At 39.8% G+C, this 24156-nt stretch overlaps 1 protein-coding gene across 1 annotated transcript; it reads left to right on the plus strand.

Moving 5' to 3' along the window:
- Positions 1-8782: 8782 nt before the first annotated feature.
- On the plus strand, positions 8783-21726 carry LOC139174099 (phospholipase A2 inhibitor gamma subunit B-like). Its single transcript, XM_070764182.1, has 6 exons — positions 8783-9359; positions 11540-11636; positions 13136-13252; positions 15765-15917; positions 19661-19801; positions 21397-21726. Exons 2-6 carry the CDS (start codon positions 11588-11590, stop codon positions 21537-21539), a joined length of 603 nt encoding a protein of 200 aa, XP_070620283.1. The 5' UTR covers positions 8783-9359; positions 11540-11587; the 3' UTR covers positions 21540-21726.
- Positions 21727-24156: the final 2430 nt, after the last annotated feature.

Here is a 24156-nt window from a genome sequence, read left to right on the forward strand (position 1 = left end):
GAGAGGGGCGGCATACAAATCTAATAAATTATTATTATTATTATTATTATTATTATTATTATTATGATTATTATGATTATTATTATTATTATTATTATTATGTTCAAAACAAGCAGAAAGGATACATAAAGGACTCAGACAGACACCTCCTTAATTTGGATGGGTATAAGAGGGGACATAGCAGAATCTGATTTGCCAAATTCTGTTACTCTAGCCTCTCTCTATTTAAAAAAGTTTTTATTAGAGTTTACCATAATATAAAATGCAAAGGGTTGAGTTATATTCAGAAAGGAAAGAGACCCCCCCCCACAAACACACTATCGTTGAGTAGACACACCTTCAAGCAGTGTTGGGTTTCAATGCTTTACTACTGGTTCTGTGAGCGTGGCTCGATGGGCATGGTGTGGCTCGGTGGGCGTGTCTGGGGAGAGATATTGTGAAATCCCCATTCCCTCCTGATCGGCTGGGATTTGGGAGGCAGAGAATAGATGGGGGCGGGGCCAATCAGAGGTAGTATTTACTGGTTCTTCAAACTACTCAAAATTTTCACTACAGGTTCTCCAGAACTGATAGGAACCTGCTGAAACCCACCTTTGCCTCATGGAATGAGGAGATTCCTTCAATCAGGAAGGAACTGTGAAGTGAATTTCATAGCTGGCATATCGGTGGGAAAATATCATATTTTCTCTCTCTCTCTCTCTCATACCCAGGAGTATATATATTGGAACTGAAAGTCCCAAAAGCATTTGGAAGTCAGTGATTAAAAATAACCAGACAGAAAACATCTGTTTTCTGCAGGGTTGGCTTGTAGCCTGGATTGGAGGCCTGGAATTTCCTCTCTTTCTCTCTCTCTCCCCCCCCAAAATAGTTTTGTCATTCGCACAAATAGCTTAGCACTAAAATCAAATAGCTGAGCACAATCCAGGCTTAACGCACACAGAGCAAATACAGATGCTAGGTTCCTATAGAGCAGTGATGGCAAACCTATGGCAAGTGGCACGCTCAGCTCCAACATGCATGTGTGTGCCGGCGAGGTGATGTTTGGCTAACACAGAGGCTCTGGGAGGGCTTCCACGCATGTGCATCTTGGACATCAACACCCTCGAAAATGTCCAAAGGATACTTCACCAGAAGAGCCCTTCACTCCTCCACTCCAAACAGAATACTCTACGAAACTAGACTTACAATCCTGGGTCTAAAAAGCTTAGAACTATGGCACCTAAAACATGATCTAAGTATTGCCCACAAGATCATATGCTGCAACGTCCTGCCTGTCAACAACTACTTCAGCTTCAACTGCAACAACACAAGAGCACACAACAGATTCAAACTTAATATTAACCGCTCCAAACGTGACTGTAAAAAATATGACTTTAGCAATCGAGTTGTCAAAGCGTGGAACTCATTAACGGACTCAATAGTGTCAACCCCTAACCCTTAACATTTTTCCCTTAGACTATCCACGGTTGACCTCTCCAGGTTCCTAAGGGGTCAGTAAGGGGCATGCATAAGTGCACTAGTGTGCCTTCCGTCCCCTGTATCATTTTCTTCATCCTTTCCTCATGTATCTTTTCTTCCCTTCATATATCTCCTCCTCTATTCTTCAATCTTTTCTTTTATCCTTTCCTTGATATAGATTACTACATGGTTATTTTTAAAATATATTTTTATTGATTTTGTAAATATGGTTACATAAAACAAACATAAAACAGTGCCCAGTGCGTGTGCCCATCACCCGACCGACAATAACCATCACCACCACCACCAATTGAGGGGGGTTCAAATATTTACTAGTTTTTATATATATATATATATATATATATATATATATATATATATATATATATATATATATATATATATATGAATGAGTGATTGGAGTTTATTTTTCACATTTGCGTCACAGATTCTACTCCGCATACAACCTTTCACCTTATTCCATCGTGCCATCAGCTTCTCCAGTTTATTTTCATCAAAGTTGTTTAATCTTATTTCCATGATTTCAAAATGAATGTGATCCACCATGTACCACTACCAGTTCTGTAGTGTCCATTTTATGGACTCTTTCCAACCCAATACCACTACCGCTTGAGCACTTTCCAGTGCTGCAGTTTTTATTTCTTTAAAATCTCTTTTTTAAAAAATAATTTTTTAAATTAATTTTTCTTAAAATAAACAGACACACATACAGACATTAAACATAAAGTGGGGGTGCATTTCCCCCGCTTCTCTTGAAAGTATAGATTCAACTACAGAAAAAGAATACATAATTGAATATATGTTGAATATTAAAAAGTCTAGTAAATTTGGGTTAGAATTTTCAAAATCTTAAGTGCTATGCATATATAAACTAAAGTTCTTAATATGTTGCTTATACATAAACTAATATACCATAATCATCAAACAATACATTTAATCTAATTTTAACTACTATGCGTGTATAAACCAAAGTTCTTTATATATTGCTTATACATAAACTAATATACCATAATCATCAAACAATACATTTAAACTAATTTTAACTACTATACGTATATAAACCAAAATTCTTAATATATTGCTTGTACATAAACTACTATACCATAATCATCATTTCTTTAAAATCTCTTAGTTCTCTTTGTTTATTATTGTTTATTATTGTTTATTCTCTTCAATGTGCATGGTGTATTGGACAAAATAAATAAATAAAATAAATTTTAAAAAAACCCAACCAAAGTCGGCGAAATATCATGCACGAGAGTGTCTTCATGTTAGATTTTGCATGTGCATCTCAGTTTCTGCCACCGGAACACCGATCCCAGCTGTACCAACTGCAGCCCATTTCGGATTACGATTTATATTAATATTGATTGTTTTCTGGTTGCTTGCGTGTTATAACAACAATAGTGTAATGTCGGTTCTTTTTGTCTGCACTAGCTTGAAGGGCTGGTACCTGCTGTGGCACTATATAGCCAGGAGGTGGCACTATAGCAATAATATCATTACTTCCTTTTCTCACTTATCAGAACGAAAGATAGCATGCACTGAGCTTGATATGATGACGAGAAGTTTGAAAAATCAAGAAGAATCAGAATTTTATGAGGTTTGGCAAAAGGTATACATCTGGTGGGATACAAAGAAACAGAGATAACCTTATTTTTATACTATTTTAAATATATTTCTATCTAGTAGTAATAGAATAGAATAGAATAGAATAGAATTTTTATTGGCCAAGTGTGATTGGACACACAAGGAATTTGTCTTGGTGCATATGCTCTCAGCGTACATAAAATAAAATATACATTTGTCAAGAATCATGTGGTACGACACTTAATGATTGTCATAGGGGTCAAATAAGCAATGAAGAAGCAATATTAATAAAAATCTTAGGATATAAGCAACAAGTTACAGTCATACAGTCCTAAGTGGGAGGAAATGGGTGAAAGGAATGATGAGAAAAACTAGTAGAATAGAAGTGCAGATTTAGTAGAAAGTCTGACAATGTTGAGGGAATTATTTGTTTAGTAGAGTGATGGCGTTCGGAAAAAAACTGTTCTTGTGTCTAGTTGTCTTGGTGTGCAGTGCTCTGTAGCGACGTTTTGAGGGTAGGAGTTGAAACAATTTGTGTCCAGGATGTGAGGGGTCAGTAAATATTTTCCCCGCCCTCTTTTTGACTCGTGCAGTCTACAGGTCCTCAATGGAAGGCAGGTTGGCAGCAATTGTTTTTTCTGCAGTTCTGATTATCCTCTGAAGTCTGTGTCGATCTTGTTGGGTTGCAGCACCAAACCAGACAGTTATAGAGGTGCAGATGACAGACTCAATTGAATTAGACAGTGATTATTTACAATATAAAGATAAACTCCTTCTTTCTTCTTCTACCATTTTTCTTTTTTTTCTTCATAGTTCATTTTAAGTTATAATTTTAAAATTTCTACATATTTTTAAATGTTTTAGATGTGTTTCTACTTATTATCTCATACAGTAATTGATATATCTAAGTATTTTATAAACAATTATAGAGTTAGTTTTTCTCTCTCTTTTTTACTTATTACAAATGTAACGATGACTTCTACTTTGAGAGGAGCAAATGTTGCTCCACTAAATGTTATATGTAATGTATGTTTTGTCTGTCTTTGCAATTTAATAAAAAATATACAGTAATACCTCATCTTACGAACCTAATTGGTTCCAGGGGGAGGTTCGAAAGACGAAAAGTTCGTAAGACGAAACATTGTTTCCCATAGGAAACAATGTAAAATCCATTAATCCGTGGAGCGTCCTCCTGAACCCGAACGCAAAACCCGAACTTCCGGGTTTGGTGTTCGGGAGGCCTCCGAGAAGCCCCCTGGCTGTTTTAAAAGGTGACAGCCAGGTGGCGGGGCTTCCCAGTGGCCTCCTGAACCCGAACTTTTGCCAAACATCCGGCTTCAGCGTTCGGGAGGCCACTGGGACGCCCCGCCGCCCGGCTGTCACCTTTTAAAACAGCCGGGGGGCTTCTTGGAGGCCTCCCGAATGCCGAACCCAGAAGTTTGGGTTTGGCGTTCGGGTTTAGGAGGCTGCTGGGAAGCCCCCCGGCTGTTTTAAAAGGTGACAGCTGGGTGGCGGGGCTTCTCAGCGGCCTCCCAAACCCAAACGTTTGCCAAACTTCCAGGTTCGGCGTTCGGGAGGCCGCTGGGAAGCCCCGCCATCCAGCTGTCACCTTTTAAAACAGCCAGGGGGCTTCTCGGAGGCCTCCCGAACGCCGAACCCGGAAGTTTGGGTTTGGCGTTTGGGTTCAGGAGACTGCTGGGAAGCCCCCCATCTGTTTCAAAAAGCAACAGACGGGCGGCGGGGCTTCTCGGCGGCGGTGGCGGTTTCATAAGAAGAAACAAGTTCGTAAGAAGAGGCAAAAATTTTCTGAACCCCGGGTTCGTATCTCAGGTTGTTCGTAAGATGAGGGGTTCGTATCATGAGGTACCACTGTATTTAAAAAGAAAAGAAAAGAAAGAAAGATAGCATAGTTGGAAGGGACTTTGGAGGTCTTCTAGTCCAACACCCTGCTTAGGTAGGAAATCCTACACTATTTCAGACGAGTGGCTGTGCAATCTTTTCTTGAAAACCTCCAGTGTTGGAGCGTTTGCAACTTCTGGAGGCAAGTTGTTCCACAGATGCCGACGGTTCTGACTGCCAGGAAATTTCTCCTAAATTCTAGGTTGCTTCTTTCCTTGATTAGTTTCCACCCATTGCTGTTTCTTCTGCCTTCAAGTGCTTTAGAGCAGGTGTCTCCAACCCTGTCAACTTTAAGACTTGTGGATTTCAACTCCCAGAGTTCCTCAGCCAGCAGAGCTTGTCATCCTAAAACATATGAAGAATGGTTGCAGGAACTGGGCATGGCTAGTTTGATGAGGAGAAGGACCAGGGGAGACATGACAGCAGTCTTGCAATATCTCAGGGATTGCCAGAAAGAAGAAGGAGTCGAACTATTCTCCAAAGCACCCAAGGTAGAACAAGAAGCAATGGGGGGGAACTAATCAAGGAGAAAAGCAACTTAGAACCAAGGAGAAATTTCCTGACAGTCAGAATGGTTGATCAGTGGAACAGCTTGCCTCCAGAAGTTGTGAATGCCCCAACACTGGAAGTTTTGAAGAAGATGTTGGATAACCATTTGTCTGAAATAGTGTAGGGTTTCCTGCCTAAGCAGTGGGTTGGACTAGAAGACCTCCAAGGTCCCTTCCAACTCTGTTGTTGTTGTTGTTATTGTGAATAGAATAGATTAGATTAGAATAGAATAGAATTCTTTTTTCCCAAAGTTTCTTTATTGTTTTCACAAGTATTTATCACATAGTTTAATCATTTTTTTTACAGATTATAATCCAGCTTTGTTACCTTTTGTGTGTATCCTTAATCCTTTTGCATCTTACATTCAATATTACACATTGTACATTTATTTATTTGTTTCATTAATATGTTACTTTTTCTATATAGAAATAAAAAGAATGACATTTGCAAGGTATATATTATTTGTTTTGTTTGAACTGATACTTTGTATTGCTTCTTTATTGGCCAAGTGTGATTGGACACATCATAATAATAATAATAATAATAATAATAATAATAATAATAATAATAATAACAACAACAACAATAACAACAACAACAACAACAATGACAACGACAACAATAACAACAACAATAACAACAACAATAACAACAACAACAATAATAATAATAATAATAATAATAATAATAATAAATTCCCTTTGACCTCCAACGGAAGTCCTAGATTATCTGCCCCGAGTCTTCGGAGAGGGGTGGCATACAAATCTAATAAATAATAATAACAATAATAATAATAATAATAATAATTATTATTATTATTTCTACTGACATGGAAGGAGAAGAAAATCATGTCTTGTTTATTAGTTATTTATTTATTCAATTTTTTTAAAATGCCGCTCTTCTCCTTAGACTCAGGGTGGCTTACAACATGTATTATTATTATTATTATTATTATTATTATTATTATTATTATTATTATTATTATTAACAACCACAATGCTTCCCTTAACAAATGTGGCAAGGAAAGGTGTAAAATGGGGCAAAACGCACTTAAATTTTTTTTCTCTGAGCCACAAAAAAAAGTTTGGGGGCTCTGTTGTGGTTGTACTTTGAGAATTCCCTGTCCTGTACATACATTCCCCCAAAATAGGAAGACCAGCCATGCAGAGTCCTCAAATGCCTGAAAACGGGCACGTACCAATATATGGAATACCTTCAGTGGAAGAGGCCATTGACCTCCCGTTAAAAGGTCTACAAATGTTTGCATAGGGATTGCAAAAGAGCAACTGGATCAGACAAGAAGGGCAGCGTTCCCTTAGCCCGAATGCAACTTCAGTGTTGCATAATAATATTTTATTTATTTATTTATTTTATTTTATTTATTGGATTTGTATGCCGCCCCTCTCCGTAGACTCGGGGAGGCTAACAACCAGTGTTCCCTCTAATTTTTTTGGGGGGTGGGCAGAAAAGTATAGTGTCTGAGCGACAGTCCCTTTGGGACTGGGCGGCACAGAAATATTAAATAAACAAACAAACAAACAAAAACAAACGAACAAATAAAAAACCCACCCTGTTTTGCCTCAGAGAATTTCAAAATAAAATACTGTACTGTGTGTCTATAACAGTGAGCTCATAATAGGGCAACTCTATCAATATCAAAATGCCACTTAAATAGTTGAGCTAGTTTCAAACTAGATTTTGATTTTCTTTCTCTCTTCCTTACTCCCATTCTTTTTCTTTCTCTTTTCCTTCCTCTCTTTTTTCTATCTGTTTCTCTCTCTTCCTCTCTCTCTCCTTCCCTCTCACTCTTTCCTTCTCGGCTTCTGGGCAGGTTTGAAAAACTCTGAGTTGATGATGATTTTTAAGTGAGCGATTGCTCACTGCTCAGCTTAGAGGGAACTATGCTAACAACAGTAACAAAAAACAGCATGTAAATCCAATACTAAAACAACTAAAAAACCCTTATTGTAAAACCAAACATCCATACATACATTCATATAAGAAGGTGGTGGTGGGGTGGGTGGGAAAGAACAGTGAATATTCCTGCAATTATATTGCTGTTCCCTACTACATGTAGTATTTGGCCTTCGGATCACAATGGATCCCAAAATTTGGTAAGCAAGACAGTTGCTCTGCCCTGTTTATTTTTCCCCAAGTCAAAATCTTGTGACTTGATCTTTTTACGTGGTTGGTAAATCCACAGTAACTGAATTTAAACATGTCTGGGATAAACATAGATCCATCCTAAGATAAAATACAGTACAGTGGAACCCCGACATAAGAGCTGCTCTACTTAAGAGCAACTCGAGATAAGAGCTGGGAGGGGAGAGATATTTTTGTTCTACTTACAAGCCCAAATTCGAGATACAAGCGCCAAGGAGCTGTCTCCTGAAGCCAAACGCTAACTTCCGCGTTCGGCTTCAGGAGACAGCTGCGAAGCGGCGCGCGTGTTTTAAAAGGTTGCAGCCGGCCTGGGGGGCTCGGGGGGGTGCTTGCAGCTTTCTTTCTTGCTCTTTTTCTTTCTCTCTTTTACCTTCCCTTCCTCTATTTCTTCTTTTCTTTCTCCTTCCCACCTTCTTCCCTCCCTCCCTCCCTTCACTCATTCCTCTCTTACTCTCCCCTTTCATAAGTTTCCTTGCTTCCTTCCTTCCTCTGTTCCTGTCCCTTCCCTCTTTCCTTCCTTCCTTCCCACCCTCCGTCCATTCATTCACCCATTCCTCTCTTGATCGCTTAAAGCCGGTCCCTGGTGCAAAAAGGGTTGGGGACCTCTGTCCTACAGGATTGGGTGGCAGAGAAGTTGAACATATGTAAATTTAAAAGTTTAAGAAAGTTTACAAGTTAAGTGAAAGAAACTTCATTTATATGTACATGTACATTTATTCATTAAAAACATGTCTTTCTGCATAATTTAGACTAACTTTGTGAGTTTTTTGAGGACTGGAACCAATTAAAATTATTTACATTAATTCCTATGGGGAAAAGTCGTTCGAGATAAGAGCTGCTCGACTTAAGAGCCCAGGTCCGGAACGAATTAAACTCGTATCTCGAGGTACCACTGTATAAGGGCAGACTAGATGGACCATGAGGTCTTTTTCTGCCGTCAATCTTCTATGTTTCTAATCGGTGCTGGCATAAGTTAGAACGCACCCCTGATGAAACCCAATTCCAAACTTCCCATTTACAATGTTTAAGATTTGATCACCCTGCTTTCCCCTTTTGCAACCCCCCATTTATTTTTATTTTATTATTATTATTTATTATTTAGATTTGTATGCTGCCCCTCTCCGCAGACTCGGAGCGGCTCAGAACAAAGTGAAAACAATTTACAACAAATCTAAATTACTGTTTAAAAATATTTAAAAACCCCATTTTCTAAACACACATTTATGGTTCACAGAGAAAATAGCTGACTTCCAACTGCTCCGAAATTGTTTATCCATTTCCTGCTCCCAGTGATGAAATCTATATTGACCACCTGGTGAATTTTTAATCCCAAATAATACTCTCATGCTCATTGGCTGGTCCAGCAGGCTACGGGTAGTTGGCTCCAAGAACAGAACAGGTCAAGCCCTCCTGGGCAATAGCCTCAGGTTATCCTTGAAAAGGACAGTGGACCAGCCAAAGATTTATCCCCCCCTCTTTTTTTTTTTTTTTTAAAAAAATTCTCTATCTGGGTGGAAAGTAAATATATCCCAGAGGGCTGAAAGGTGTTTCCAAAAACATAGACTTCTAGCTCTCCTACAAAAAGGGAAGCCAACAGGGAGAAGGGGCTGTGCCCATTGAATGGTGGCATCTGGTAGTCTCTAAGAAAAATTACTGGCTGCAGCTTCTTGAAGCTCTACGTAAGTGCCTTCTTCCTTCTTAACGGTCGAGACTTCTTCTAACAAACACTTGATTTCCTTGCAGGGAACAACATCCTACACATATTTGTATTTTGGCTTTCCTCTGTAAAGGTGCACATGGTGGTATAGACCAGGTTTACTTGAAGGTGGACAGATGCTGACCTTGGTTGAAGGACTCATGTAGCCTTTGTTTTAATAGAATAGAATAGAATAGAATAGAATAGAATAGGAGTAGAGTAGAGTAGAATAGAGTGGACTGGACTGGACTAGACAATAGAGTAGAGTAAAGTAGAGTAGAGTAGAGATTAGAGATTAGAGAGTAGAGAGTAGAGAGTAGAGAGTAGGGAGTAGAGAGTAGAGAGTAGAGAGTAGAGAGAGTAGAGAGTAGAGAGTAGAGAGTAGAGAGTAGAGAGTAGAGAGTAGAGTGGGGAATGGGGAATGGGGAATGGGGAATAGGGAATAGGGAATAGAATAGAATAGAATAGAATAGAATTTATTGGCCAAGTGTAATTGGACCCACAAGGAATTCGTCATTGGTGCATATCCTCTCTGTGTACATAACAGAAAGGATAAGTTCCTCAACAATCAATAAGGAACAACATTTAATGATAGTTCAGGTACAAACAAGCAATCAAATCATATTAGGAACCAGTCAATATATCAGGAACCCGTCAATAAAGTTTGTCACGTAGATAGTAAGAATGGAGTTCAATCTAAGCTTCCAGCCTAAGTTTTAGAAACCTAGAAGATTGACGGCAGAAAAAGACCTCATGGTCCATCTAGTCTGCCCTTATGCAGTTTTCTCTGAAAATAATGTTGCCACCCAAATATTGATCTTGAAAGCCAGGGAAATTTGTGTATGGGTGCGATGTAGATGATGCTGAAAAGAGAATAAAAGAATAAAAGAGGCTTTGGAAGTCTCCTAGTCTAACCCTCTGATTAAGCAGGAAACGCTATCATTGTCCAATCTCTTCTTAAAATCCTTGGATGATGGAAGATTCACAACTTCTGGAGGCAAGCTGTTTCACCGATAAATTGTTCTGTCAGGAAGTTCTCTCCTTAGTTTCCACCCATTACTTCTAATGTCTACCAAAACAACCCGTGCCAACCAAGACAAGTCCTATAGATCCCAATAATGCTTTTTAAAAAAAAATAAATAAATAACTTTCTTGCACCTTGATAAGCAAACAAGCACAAGAAACAGCAATTAGCAGTGCAACCTAGCTGTAGCAATGAATTGGGAGTAAAATTGAATTGGTTGGTGGTAATTCTTGGAGACAAGACTAGAGCAAGGAGGTAGTACAAGATAAAGTACATATACCGAAAGCCAAAATTTAAATATACTAGATAGGAGATGTTGTAAAAAAGATGGGGAAGAGTTTGAGAAATACTTTAACTATTATGTAATGATAATAGAACCATCCACTTAGGGAAGTATTTAGAGGGTGGAAGGGAAGTAGGAACGAAGGAGAGAAAGGAGGGAGAGTAGAGAAAGAGTAGAAAGAAGGAGGAAGGAGAAGAGAAGGGTAGTAGAAGGAGGAAAATGGAGTAAGAAAATAGGTAGCAGAGGTGGAATAGCTGCTCGAGATAGAAAGAGGGAAGACAGATTAAATAATATAAAGCAAATCTAGAATGTGATTCAGTTTATTGTATTTGAATAAGGTTTATAAGTACATTAAACTGTATTGAAGGTACATGAAGTTAGAATAGAATAGAATAGAATTTTATTGGCCAAGTGTGATTGGACACACAAGGAATTTGTCTTGGTGCATATGCTCTCAGCGTACATAAAATAAAATATACATTTGTCTAGAATCATGTGGTACGACACTTAATGATTGTCATAGGGGTCAAATAAGCAATGAAGAAGCAATATTAATAAAAATCTTAGGATATATAAGTTGTATGATGATTATGGAGAAAAGTAAAAAAATACTTTGGAGGGGGAAAAAGAAATGTTAGTAGCCAAGTTAGTTAGCCAAGTGCTAACATAATCCATTCTAAGAGTGATATTTATTTCTAGATTGGTCTTTTTTCCATTCTTCCTTCTTAAAAAAAGCTATTAAAAGGAGGAAAGATTCTTGAAACTGGTTTGTTATTCTTATTTTAAAAGTGGCACTATGAGAAGTTTATACCTACAATGTGTTCCAGGTTCTGTTTCTTTCTGTCTTCCCTTCCAGATATTTCTATCCAGACTGCCCTGGGCATCAACCACCTTGATCTGCACCATGAAGTCCCTCTTATTCTGTTGTCTCTTTGGCACTTTCTTAGCTACAGGTGAGAAGACATTGAGAGCAATTCAAGGACCTTGCCTTGGATAACAGGATTCCAGGCAGGTCTTGGGTGTCCATAGAAGGGGCTCAAAAAAGTCAAGGTGGTGTGATTGAGAGGCTAAAAACGCATGAAGAACGGTTGCAGGAACTGGGCATGGCTAGTTTAATGAAAAGAAGGACCAGGGGAGACAATAATGGCAGTCTTCCAGTATCTCAGGGGTTGCCACAAAGAAGAGAGAGTCAACCTATTCTCCAAAGCACCCAAGGGAAGAACAAGAAGCAATGGGTGGAAACTAAGCAAGGAGAGAAGCAACTTAGAACTTAGGAGAAATTTCCTGACAGTCAGAATGGTTGATCAGTGGAACAGCTTGACTCCAGAAATTGTGATTGCTCCAAAACTGGAAATTTTTAAGATGTTGGATAATGTAGGGTTTCCTGCCTAAGCAGGGGGTTGGACTAGAAGACCACCAAGGTCCCTTCCAACTCTGTTGTTGTTATGATTATGATTATGATTATGATTATGATTATGATTATGATTATGATTATGATTATGATTATGATTATGATTATGATTATGATTATGATTATGATTATGATTATGATTATGATTATGATTATGATTATGATTATGATTATGATTATGATTATGATTATGATTATGATTATGATTATGATTATGATTATGATTATGATTATGATTATGATTATGATTATGATTATGATTATGACCACGATTACAATTATGATTAATACTACTGCTACTATTACTACTAGTGTTGGGCGAACCTAACCTGCAAAGTTCGGGTTCGTACCGAACTTTGCACAGTTCGGTATACCGACCCGAACCCGAATTTTTGCAAAAGTTCAGCAAAAGTTCGGGTTCGGGAGAGCGCCAGGAAGTGCCGCCACCCAGCTGTCACCTTCCGAAACAGCCGGGGTGCTTCCTGGCGCTCTCCCGAACCAGAACCTGAACTTTTGCCGAACTTCCGGGTTCGGTGTTCGGGAGACCGCCGAGAAGCGCCCCGGCTGTTCCGGAAGGTGACAGCTGGGCAGCTGCACTTCCTGGCGCTTTCCCAAGCACCAAACTCGAAAGTTCGGCAAAAGTTCGGGTTTGAGGTCAGGTGCCGAACCCGAACTTTTTTTAAAATGTGGGTGTCGAACCCGAACTTCGTTGGGTTCTCCCAACATTAATTACTACTACTATTATTATTAGGGGATGTCTTATTTTGGGGGAAATGGTATAACTCTCTTCTTGTGTCTTTAAAAATAAGACCCATTTAATAATTAAACCAGCTACAAAAATATGTGACAATATACAATCTTGCTTACAATACTTATACTAATGTATTTCCACAAAAGTAATTCCTTGCTGGTTTACAGTAAGTTGTAGCATGGTATAGTGTCTTTCAAGTTAATCCTTCAATTTCCATACACAATAAAATATATCAACCTAGCATTAAAAAAAAAAGCATTCACAAACAATGTTGTATCTTTTCCCCCTAGGCATGGGTATTGAGTGTGAGATCTGTTCGAACGTTGGCCAGGAGTGTAGCGGCTATTCACAAACCTGTGATGAAAAGGAAGATACTTGCGTTGTCTATCATGCTGAACTGAAAATAGGTATGAAATATTGAGTTGTGGGAGAGACAGGCAGATGGATTCAGGTAGCCCTTGATACAAGTACAGTAGTCCTAAACCAGAGGTAGGCAAAGTTGGCTCTTCTATGACATATGGACTTCAACTCCCAGAATTCCTGAGCTAGCAAGCTTGGCTCAGGAATTCTGGGAATTGAAGTCCACAAGTCATAGAAGAGCCAACTTTGCCTACCCCTGTCCTAAACCATTAGTTGAAAGAATGTTGGCTGGGGAATTCCGGGAATTGAAGTCCAGATATCTTCAAGTTGCCAAGGTTGGGGAAACACTGCACTAAACGACTGTGGAGAGATCGTAAAATGGGACAAAGCCCCACTTAAGAACGGTCTGGTTTATAAATTTGGGGCTCAGCTGTGGTCGCAAGTCGAGGACTACCTGCTATTTCCATCTATTTATTTATTTTATTTATTAATTGGATTTGTATGCATGCTCCCAGCATGTCAACAATAAAACAGTGTACAAAATACAATTGGATCCAATTAATATAAATAGTTAGTCTAAAACATTATAGAATAGAATAGAATAGAATTTTATTGGCCAAGTGTGATTGGACACACAAAGAATTTGTCTTTGGTGCATATGCTCTCAATGTACATAAAAGAAAATATAGATTTGTCAAGAATCATGAAGTACAACACTTAATGATTGTCATTGGGGTCCAATAAGCAATGAAGAAACAATCAATATTAATAAATATCTTAGGATACAAGCAACAAGTTACAGTCATACAGTCCTAAGGGGGAGGAAATGGGTGATAGGATGTAAAATATAAATATAATATACAGTGTTCCCTCAATTTTCGCGGGGGATGCGTTCCGAGACTGCCCGCGAAAGTCAAATTTCCACGAAGTAGAGATGTGGAAGTAAATATACTATTTTTGGCTATGAACAGTATCACAAGCCATCAGTGTTCCCTCTAATTGTTTGGGGGGGGGGCGGAAAAGTATAGTGACTGAGCGGCAGTCCCTTCGGGACTGGGCGGCACAGAAATAATAAATAAACAAACAAACAAAAAAACAAATAAAAAACCCACCCTGTTTTGCCTCAGAGAATTTCAAAATAAAATACTGTACTGTGTGTCTATAACAGTGAGCTCATCATAGGGCAACTCTATCAATATCAAAATGCCACTTAAATAGTTGAGCTAGTTTCAAACTAGATTTTGATTTTCTTTCTCTCTTCCTTACTCCCATTCTTTTTCTTTCTCTTTTCCTTCCTCTCTTTTTTCTATCTGTTTCTCTCTCTTCCTCTCTCTCTCCTTCCCTCTCACTCTTTCCCTCTGGGCTTCTGGGCAGGTTTGGAAAACTCTGAGTTGATGATGATTTTTAAGTGAGCGATTGCTCACTGCTCAGCTTAGAGGGAACTATGCAAGCCATCCCTTAACACTTTAAACCCCTAAATTGCAATTTCCCATGTCCTTAGCAACCATTTAGATTATTACTCACCAGGGTTATTTATTAAAGTTTATTTAAAAAAATATTTATTAAAGGCGGACAAATGTTTGGAGATGACACATGACGTCATCGGGCAAGAAAAACCGTGGTATAGGGGAAAAAACCACGAAGTATTTTTTAATTAATATTTTTGAAAACCCATGGTATAGACTTTTCGTGACGTTCGAACCGGCGGAAATCGAGGGAACACTGTATATATATAATAAAATAAAACAAAAAATATGTAAAAGTTAGATATCAAAAGTCATTCACTCAAATACAAACCAAGCATATTAAGGATTCAGGGGCCAGAGGCTGAGATCTAATGATACCAAGCCTGGTGGCATAAATAAGTTTTCAAGTTCTTATGAAAGGCAAGGAGGGTTGGGGCAGTACAGATCTCCTGGGGAAGCTGATTCAAGAGGGCCGGGCCCCCCACAGAGAAGGCTCTTCCCCTAGGTCCCGCCAAGCAATATTGTCTAGTTGACGTGACCTGGAGAAGGCTGACTCTGTGGGACTTCACCGGACGTTGGGACTCATGCGGCAGAAGGCAGTCCTGTTAGTAATCTGGCCCGATGCCATGTAGGGCTTTATAGGTCATCCTATATATATAGGCCATCTAGTGGTCATCTGTGTTTTAACCGACCAAGGAATCCTTGAATCTCAAATGATCGAAACATTTAAATATATTAAAGGGTTAAATAAGGTCCAGGAGGGAAGTGTTTTTAATAGGAAAGTGAACACAAGAACAAGGGGACACAATCTGAAGTTAGTTGGGGGAAAGATCAAAAGCAACATGAGAAAATATTATTTTACTGAAAGAGTAGTAGATCTTTGGAACAAACTTCCAGTAGACGTGGTAGATAAATCCACAGTAACTGAATTTAAACATGCCTGGGATAAACATATGTCCATTGTAAGATGAAATACAGGAAATAGTATAAGGGCAGACTAGATGGACCATGAGGTCTTTTTCTGCCGTCAGACTTCTATGTTTCTATGTTTCTAAATAAAACCCCTTTGTTCTTTGTTTCTCACCCTGTGCAGAACCTGTGTCCGTAACTTTCATTACAAAAGCCTGTGGTACTTCTGACACTTGCCATCTTGACTACCTGGAGTCAACTCTATATCGTAAAGTATCGTTGAGGTCCAAACGAGCCTGCTGTATTGGGGAGGAATGTAAAACGCTGCCGACTCCTGGTAGGTAGCTCTAGGAAGCCAATCACAGCCATAAGGGGCAACGTTGAAGGACCTCGGGAGGTGGAATCGGACCTCTGAAGGGCTGCCCATTTGAAACTTCTCTTGCTACGATTGAAAGAGACTCACTCATGTTGGGTGAGGAATTCTTGGAATGGAAGCCCTCTCATACTAAAGTTGCCAAGGTTGGGGGAAAAATATACTAGAGGATTATTTATTTATTCAATTTTTTGTTTATTCAATTATATCCAAAACTGTAACCAGAAGTTAGTTGGGGGAAAGATCAAAAGCAACATGAGAAAATATTATTTTACTGAAAGAGTAGTAGATCCTTGGAACAAACTTCCAGCAGACGTGGTTGGTAAATCCACAGTAACTGAATTTAAACATGCCTGGGATAAACACATATCCATCCTAAGATAAAATACAGAAAATAGTATAAGGGCAGACTAGATGGACCATGAGGTCTTTTTCTGCCGTCAGTCTTCTATGTTTCTATGTTTCTATATGTCTGTTTAGGCAGAGCAAATCCTATGAACAGTATGAAAATCTGTCTTGAGTACACCTTCCTAGAATGGGGTTGGGTGGAGTGGAATAGAATAGAATAGAATAGAATAGAGGAATGAAGAATAAAATAGAATGGAATGGAAAATTGGTAACTGGGAATAGAATAGAATGGAATGGGAACTGAGAATAGAATAGAATGGAACAGGACAGAACGGAACAGAACGGAATAGAGTAGAATAATGGAATGAAGAATAAAATTGGTAATAGAGTGGAATGGAACAGAACGGAATGGAATAGAACAGAACAGAATATTGGAATGGATAGAATAGAATAAAAGGAATGGAATGGAATGGAAGGGGAGGGGAGGAGAGAGGAGAGGAGAGACTATTGGAATGAATAGAATAGAATAGAATAAAAGGAAAGGAAAGGAATGGAATGGAAGGGGAGAGGAGAGGAGTGGAGAGGAGAGGAGAGAATATTGGAATGGATAGAATAGAATAAAAGGAAAGGAATGGAATGGAATGGAAGGGGAGAGGAGAGGAGAGGAGAGGAGAGGAGAGAATATTGGAATGGATAGAATAGAATAAAAGGAAAGGAATGGAATGGAATGGAAGGGGAGAGGAGAGGAGTGGAGAGGAGAGGAGAGAATATTGGAATGGATAGAATAGAATAAAAGGAATGGAATGGAAGGGGAGAGGGGAGGAGAGGAGTGGAGAGGAGAGGAGAGGAGAGGAGAGAATATTGGAATGGATAGAATAGAATAAAAGGAAAGGAATGGAATGGAATTGAATGGAAGGGGAGAGGGGAGGAGAGGAGTGGAGAGGAGAGGAGAGGAGAGAATATTGGAATGGATAGAATAGAATAAAAGGAATGGAATGGAAGGGGAGAGGGGAGGAGAGGAGTGGAGAGGAGAGGAGAGGAGAGAATATTGGAATGGATAGAATAGAATAAAAGGAATGGAATGGAAGGGGAGAGGGGAGGAGAGGAGTGGAGAGGAGAGGAGAGAATATTGGAATGGATAGAATAGAATAAAAGGAATTGAATGGAAGGGGAGAGGGGAGGAGAGGAGTGGAGAGGAGAGGAGAGGAGAGGAGAGAATATTGGAATGGATAGAATAGAATAAAAGGAATGGAATGGAAGGGGAGAGGGGAGGAGAGGAGTGGAGAGGAGAGGAGAGGAGAGGAGAGAATATTGGAATGGATAGAATAGAATAAAAGGAATTGAATGGAAGGGGAGAGGGGAGGAGAGGAGTGGAGAGGAGAGGAGAGGAGAGAATATTGGAATGGATAGAATAGAATAAAATGAATGGAATGGAAGGGGAGAGGGGAGGAGAGGAGTGGAGAGGAGAGGAGAGGAGAGAATATTGGAATGGATAGAATAGAATAAAAGGAATGGAATGGAAGGGGAGAGGGGAGGAGAGGAGTGGAGAGGAGAGGAGAGGAGAGAATATTGGAATGGATAGAATAGAATAAAATGAATGGAATGGAAGGGGAGAGGGGAGGAGAGGAGTGGAGAGGAGAGGAGAGGAGAGAATATTGGAATGGATAGAATAGAATAAAAGGAATGGAATGGAAGGGGAGAGGGGAGGAGAGGAGTGGAGAGGAGAGAATATTGGAATGGATAGAATAGAATAAAAGGAATGGAATGGAAGGGGAGAGGGGAGGAGAGGAGTGGAGAGGAGAGGAGAGTAGAGGAGAGAATATTGGAATGGATAGAATAGAATAAAAGGAATGGAATGGAAGGGGAGAGGGGAGGAGAGGAGTGGAGAGGAGAGGAGAGTAGAGGAGAGAATATTGGAATGGATAGAATAGAATAAAAGGAAAGGAATGGAATGGAATTGAATGGAAGGGGAGAGAGGAGGAGAGGAGTGGAGAGGAGAGGAGAGGAGAGAATATTGGAATGGATAGAATAGAATAAAAGGAATGGAATGGAAGGGGAGAGGAGAGGAGAGGAGTGGAGAGGAGAGGAGAGTAGAGGAGAGAATATTGGAATGGATAGAATAGAATAAAAGGAATGGAATGGAAAGGGAGAGGAGAGGAGAGGAGAGGAGAGGAGAGAATATTGGAATGGATAGAATAGAATAAAAGGAATTGAATGGAAGGGGAGAGGAGAGGAGAGGAGAGAATATTGGAATGGATAGAATAGAATAAAAGGAATTGAATGGAAGGGGAGAGGAGAGGAGAGGAGAGGAGAGAATATTGGAATGGATAGAATAGAATAAAAGGAATTGAATGGAAGGGGAGAGGGGAGGAGAGGAGTGGAGAGGAGAGGAGAGGAGAGGAGAGAATATTGGAATGGATAGAATAGAATAAAAGGAATGGAATGGAAGGGGAGAGGAGAGGAGAGGAGAGGAGAGAATATTGGAATGGATAGAATAGAATAAAAGGAAAGGAATGGAATGGAATTGAATGGAAGGGGAGAGGGGAGGAGAGGAATGGAGAGGAGAGGAGAGGAGAGAATATTGGAATGGATAGAATAGAATAAAAGGAAAGGAATGGAATGGAAGGGGAGAGGAGAGGAGAGGAGTGGAGAGGAGAGGAGAGGAGAGGAGAGGAGAGGAGAGGAGAGAATATTGGAATGGATAGAATAGAATAAAAGGAAAGGAATGGAATGCAATGGAATGGAAGGGGAGAGGAGAGGAGAGGAGTGGAGAGGAGAGGAGAGTAGAGGAGAGAATATTGGAATGGATAGAATAGAATAAAAGGAAAGGAATGGAATGGAATGGAATGGAATGGAAGGGGAGAGGGGAGGAGAGGAGTGGAGAGGAGAGGAGAGGAGAGAATATTGGAATGGATAGAATAGAATAAAAGGAAAGGAATGGAATGGAAGGGGAGAGGAGAGGAGAGGAGAGGAGAGGAGAGGAGAGGAGAGGAGAGGAGAGAATATTGGAATGGATAGAATAGAATAAAAGGAAAGGAATGGAATGGAATGGAAGGGGAGAGGAGAGGAGAGAATATTGGAATGAATAGAGTAGAGTAGAGCAGAGTAGAATAGAATATTGGAATGAATAAAATAGAGTAGAGTAGCGTAGAATAGAATAGAATAGAATAGATTTATTGGCCATGTATGATTAGATACAAAAGGAATTTGTTTCCAGAGGCAAAGAGAAATGGATGTCGTACCCCTATGGAAAAGGTTTACACGACAAGGATGGGCAGCCTAGCGTACCCAGTCCGCTAAAGCAGGCAGCAGGGAGAGGCCCGTCGCGCAACTGATCTCCTCTGCCTTGTTCTTGACAGTGCTTCAATCCGAAGTCATTCGACCCAACGGACTCCAGTGTCCTGGATGCCTTGGACTCACTTCAGCTGAATGCAATGAACACCTGGTCTCCTGCCGGGGAACTGAAACCCAGTGTTTGACTCTAGTGGGGAAGAACGATGGTAAGAACAGACTTCACCTTTAGAATTACGATTGGAGAATGGGGGGGGGGGAACCACTTGAGCAATTAGGACTCTGCAGTGAGTCTTGAACAGAGGGAGCAGAAGAGGTTCAGAATGCAGCCCATCCTTGGCTGTACCTGTGATGATCAACAGGGATACCTTGGCAACATCCCAAGGGAGGAAACACCTGGCACTAGGCCCATCTGACTATGATTAAAGGCCTATCAAAGTTTCAAAACAATAATGAAAGAAAGCAAGATGCCAGCACATTTTAACTTTTAAAAAATCTTGTGGGCTTTAAGTCTTAACTACAGTGGTACCCCTACCTACAAACGCCTCTACTTACAAACATTTCTAGATAAGAACCTGGTGTTCAAGATTTTTTTGCCTCTTCTCAAGAACCATTTTCCACTTACAAACCCGAGCCTCCGAAACTGTAACCGGAAAAGGCACGGAGAAGCCTCCATGGGGCCTCTCTAGGAGTGTCCTGGGAGGAAACAAGGCCGGAAAAGGCAGGGAGAAGCCTCCGTGGGGCCTCTCTAGGAATCTCCTGGGAGGAAACAAGGCCGGAAAGGGCAGGGAGAAGCCTCCGTGGGGCCTCTCTAGGAATCTCTTGGGAGGAAACAAGGCCGGAAAAGGCAGGGAGTAGCCTCCGTGGGGCCTCTCTAGGAATCTCCTGGGAGGAAACAGGGCCGGAAAAGGTGGGGAGAAGCCTCTGTGGGGCCTCTCTAGGAATCTCCTGGGAGGAAACAAGGCCGGAAAAGGCAGGGAGAAGCCTCCGTGGGGCCTCTCTAGGAATCTCCTGGGAAGAAACAAGGCCGGAAAAGGCAGGGAGAAGCCTCCGTGGGGCCTCTCTAGGAATCGCCTGGGAGGAAACAGGGCCAGAAAAGGCAGGGAGAAGCCTCCGTGGGGCCTCTCTAGGAATCTCCTGGGAGGAAACAAGACCGGAAAAGGCAGGGAGAAGCCTCCGTGGGGCCTCTCTAGGAATCTCCTGGGAGGAAACAAGGCCGGAAAGGGCAGGGAGAAGCCTCCATGGGGCCTCTCTAGGAATCGCCTGGGAGGAAACAGGGCCGGAAAAGGCAGGGAGAAGCCTCCATGGAGCCTCTCTAGGAATCTCCTGGGAGGAAACAAGGCCGGAAAAGGCAGGGAGAAGCCTCCGTGGGGCCTCTCTAGGAATCTCCTGGGAGGAAACAGGGCTGGAAAAGGTGGGGAGAAGCCTCCGTGGGGCCTCTCTAGGAATCTCCTGGGAGGAAACAAGGCCGGAAAAGGCAGGGAGAAGCCTCCGTGGGGCCTCTCTAGGAATCTCTTGGGAGGAAACAAGGCCGGAAAACACATGGAGAAGCCTCCGTGGGGCCTCCCTAGGAATCTCCTGGGAGGAAACAAGGCCAGAAAAGGCAGGGAGAAGCCTCCGTGGACCCTCTCTAGGAATCCCCTGGGAGGAAACAAGGCCGGAAAAGGCAGGGAGAAGCCTCTGTGGGGCCTCTCTAGGAATCTCCTGCATTTAGTTGTCCAACTGCAATTTGCAATGCTTTCTCCTTTCTCATTAGGATACTGTAGAGATGTTACTGACTACCATCTTGGTTCATTTTTTTCAGACCAGTTCATCAAGGAGCTGTCCCTCAAAGCATGCGCTTCCGAGAGCTTGTGCACTTTACTGGAGAAGAAGATCTGGACAGATGTACCGGAAGCAGACATAGAAGTAAAATGCACCCCAGCCCTCCCACTGACCTCCCAGTGATGTATAACTGCACGTTCAAAGCCATCGCTCCACCTTACCAGAACCTAGGAGCCAACATCGCTCGTTCGGTTTCAGTCAGCTTTCAACAGAATACTCATTCTTCCAGATGTGTCAAAGTTTCCCACAATTCATGTGACCATTCACTGAGCCATAGTTCAATCAATAAAAGCAGTAACTTTAAAAAGAATTCCATTCTGGGTCAGAGTTTCATTTGACTGTGATAGAACCAGATTTGGGGCGTCAGTTTGTTGGTTCCCAGGATCTGTTTGTAATTGATTTTCTAACTTATTAATTTCATATTATAACCTCTCCATCTATCTTTATTTCTTTTCACAATTGTAATCCCCCTTAAATAAGCTTTCATGGCATCCCGGAGGTTTGGTAATGAGGTATGATGTTTCCTGTTATCTCTAAAAAATAACTTCAATTCTTTTAAGGTCTTTCGAATATATTCTTGTTCTTTTAAAATTTGTGGGCTCAATGTCCATTGACTTTTTTCCCTTTTTTGTCCTTTCCGTATTTGTTCTGTCGGGCTCTCTGGTAGAATCCTCCCAAAAATGCACAGGTACAAATTTCAGACACACACACGTTTGAAAATTCAAAACAATGTTCTTTATAATGAAAATTCACTTAAACCATGCCCTCTTTTGGAATAGCAAAGAGCACTGGTCTCCAAACAAACTGGTAATTGGTACAAGTCCCTTATCAGTTCTGTGATACTTAGGTTGCAGCTGTGAGGCAATTCACAGTCCTTCTTCTTTCACAAAGTGAAACACACTTTGCTCTGGTTTAGTTTCAAAGCGGGGAAAAATCAGCACACAAAAGGTCAAAGTCAGTAAAGCAGTCACGAAACACAATGATCAGATAATCCTCCACAATGGCCAAACCCACAGGCTGCTCTTTATAGCAGCCTCACTAATTACCACAGCCCCACCCAACCACAGGTGGCCTCATTTTCTTTGATAATAATCTCTCAGTTGTTGCTGCCTATGCATCGCTCTCCTCATGCGTGGCTGTATCATTAACTCTTGTTCTGAATCCAAGGAGGAGCTAGATAATTGATCTCCTTCTGAGCTGTCTGCCACACTCTCCTCCTCCCTGTCACTCATGTCTTCTTGGTCAGAGGAGCCTTCATCATCAGATTCCACCGGGGGCAAAACAGGCCTGCAGCATGTGGATGTCTCCCCCACATCCAAAGTCCTTGGGGCAGGAGCCGGGCCAGAGCTAACCACAACACGTATTATTTTGAGAGGATTATGATCGTCCCAAGTATTTGAAGCTGTGGGAGATTTATCATTGGAAGCTTTCAAGAAGCAACTGGACTGCTATATGACTGGACTGCTACATGTTCAGTGATGGTGAACCTTTTTTCCCTCGGGTGCCGAAAGAGCATGCGCGCACACTATCGTACATGTACAAGTGCCCACACCCATAATTCAATGCTTGGGGAGAGCAAAAACAGCATCCCCCACCCCCCGGAGGCCTGTGGAGGCTGAAAAAAGTATGTTTCCCAACTTCTGGTGGGCCCTGTAAGCTTGTGTTTTGCTCTTCCCAGGCTCCAAAGTCTTCCCTGGAGCTGGGGGAAAGTAAAAATGCCCTCTTCCATTCCCCTGGAGGCTCTCTGGAAGGCAAAAACACCTTCCCAGAACCTCTGTGTGCGCCAAAAATCAGCTGGCCAGCACACACATGCACGTTGGAGCTGAGCTAGGGCAACAGCTCGTATGCCAGCAGATATTTATTTTTATTTATTTATTTTATTTATTTTATTTATTTTATTTATTTTATTTATTTTATTTATTTTATTTATTTTATTTATTTTATTTATTTTATTTATTTTATTTATTTTATTTATTTTATTTATTTTATTTATTTTATTTATTTTATTTATTTTATTTATTTTATTTATTTTATTTATTTTATTTATTTTATTTATTTTATTTATTTTATTTATTTTATTTTTTATTTTATTTATTTTTTATTTTATTTATTTATTTTATTTATTTTATTTATTTTATTTATTTTATTTATTTTATTTATTTTATTTATTTTATTTATTTTATTTATTTTATTTATTTTATTTATTTAATTTATTTAATTTATTTTATTTATTTAATTTATTTAATTTATTTAATTTATTTAATTTATTTTATTTATTTTATTTATTTATTTTATTTATTTTATTTATTTTATTTATTTTATTTTATTTATTTTATTTATTTTATTTATTTATTTTATTTATTTTATTTATTTTATTTATTTTATTTATTTTATTTATTTTATTTATTTTATTTATTTTATTTATTTTATTTATTTTATTTATTTTATTTATTTTATTTATTTTATTTATTTTATTTATTTTATTTATTTTATTTATTTTATTTATTTTATTTATTTTATTTATTTTATTATTTATTTTGTCCAATACACAATGAGGGTTTTAGTGGGTATATATATCTATATACACATAGTAAAATACATGATGAAGGTTATAGAGGAGATACTCATAGTAAAATATACCTAAGAAAGAATAGAAAAGAAGATATAGTAATAGAACATATCAATGAAAGAATAGAAGAAGAGATATAGGAATAGAAGAAAGGTATAGGAGATATAGGAG

Source organism: Erythrolamprus reginae, chromosome 11 (assembly GCF_031021105.1).
Source record: "Erythrolamprus reginae isolate rEryReg1 chromosome 11, rEryReg1.hap1, whole genome shotgun sequence".
In the NCBI taxonomy this organism is placed as follows: Eukaryota; Metazoa; Chordata; class Lepidosauria; order Squamata; family Dipsadidae; genus Erythrolamprus; species Erythrolamprus reginae.

What these genes read in the sequence shown, in the direction of transcription:
- LOC139174099 (XM_070764182.1), top strand. Translation starts at nt 11,588, where the DNA reads ATGAAGTCCCTCTTATTCTGTTGTCTCTTTGGCACTTTCTTAGCTACA. An exon ending in TCATGCTGAACTGAAAATAG is followed by an intron (nt 13,253 to 15,764) that starts GTATGAAATATT and finishes CACCCTGTGCAG; the next exon opens with AACCTGTGTCCGTAACTTTC. An exon ending in TAAAACGCTGCCGACTCCTG is followed by an intron (nt 15,918 to 19,660) that starts GTAGGTAGCTCT and finishes TGTTCTTGACAG; the next exon opens with TGCTTCAATCCGAAGTCATT.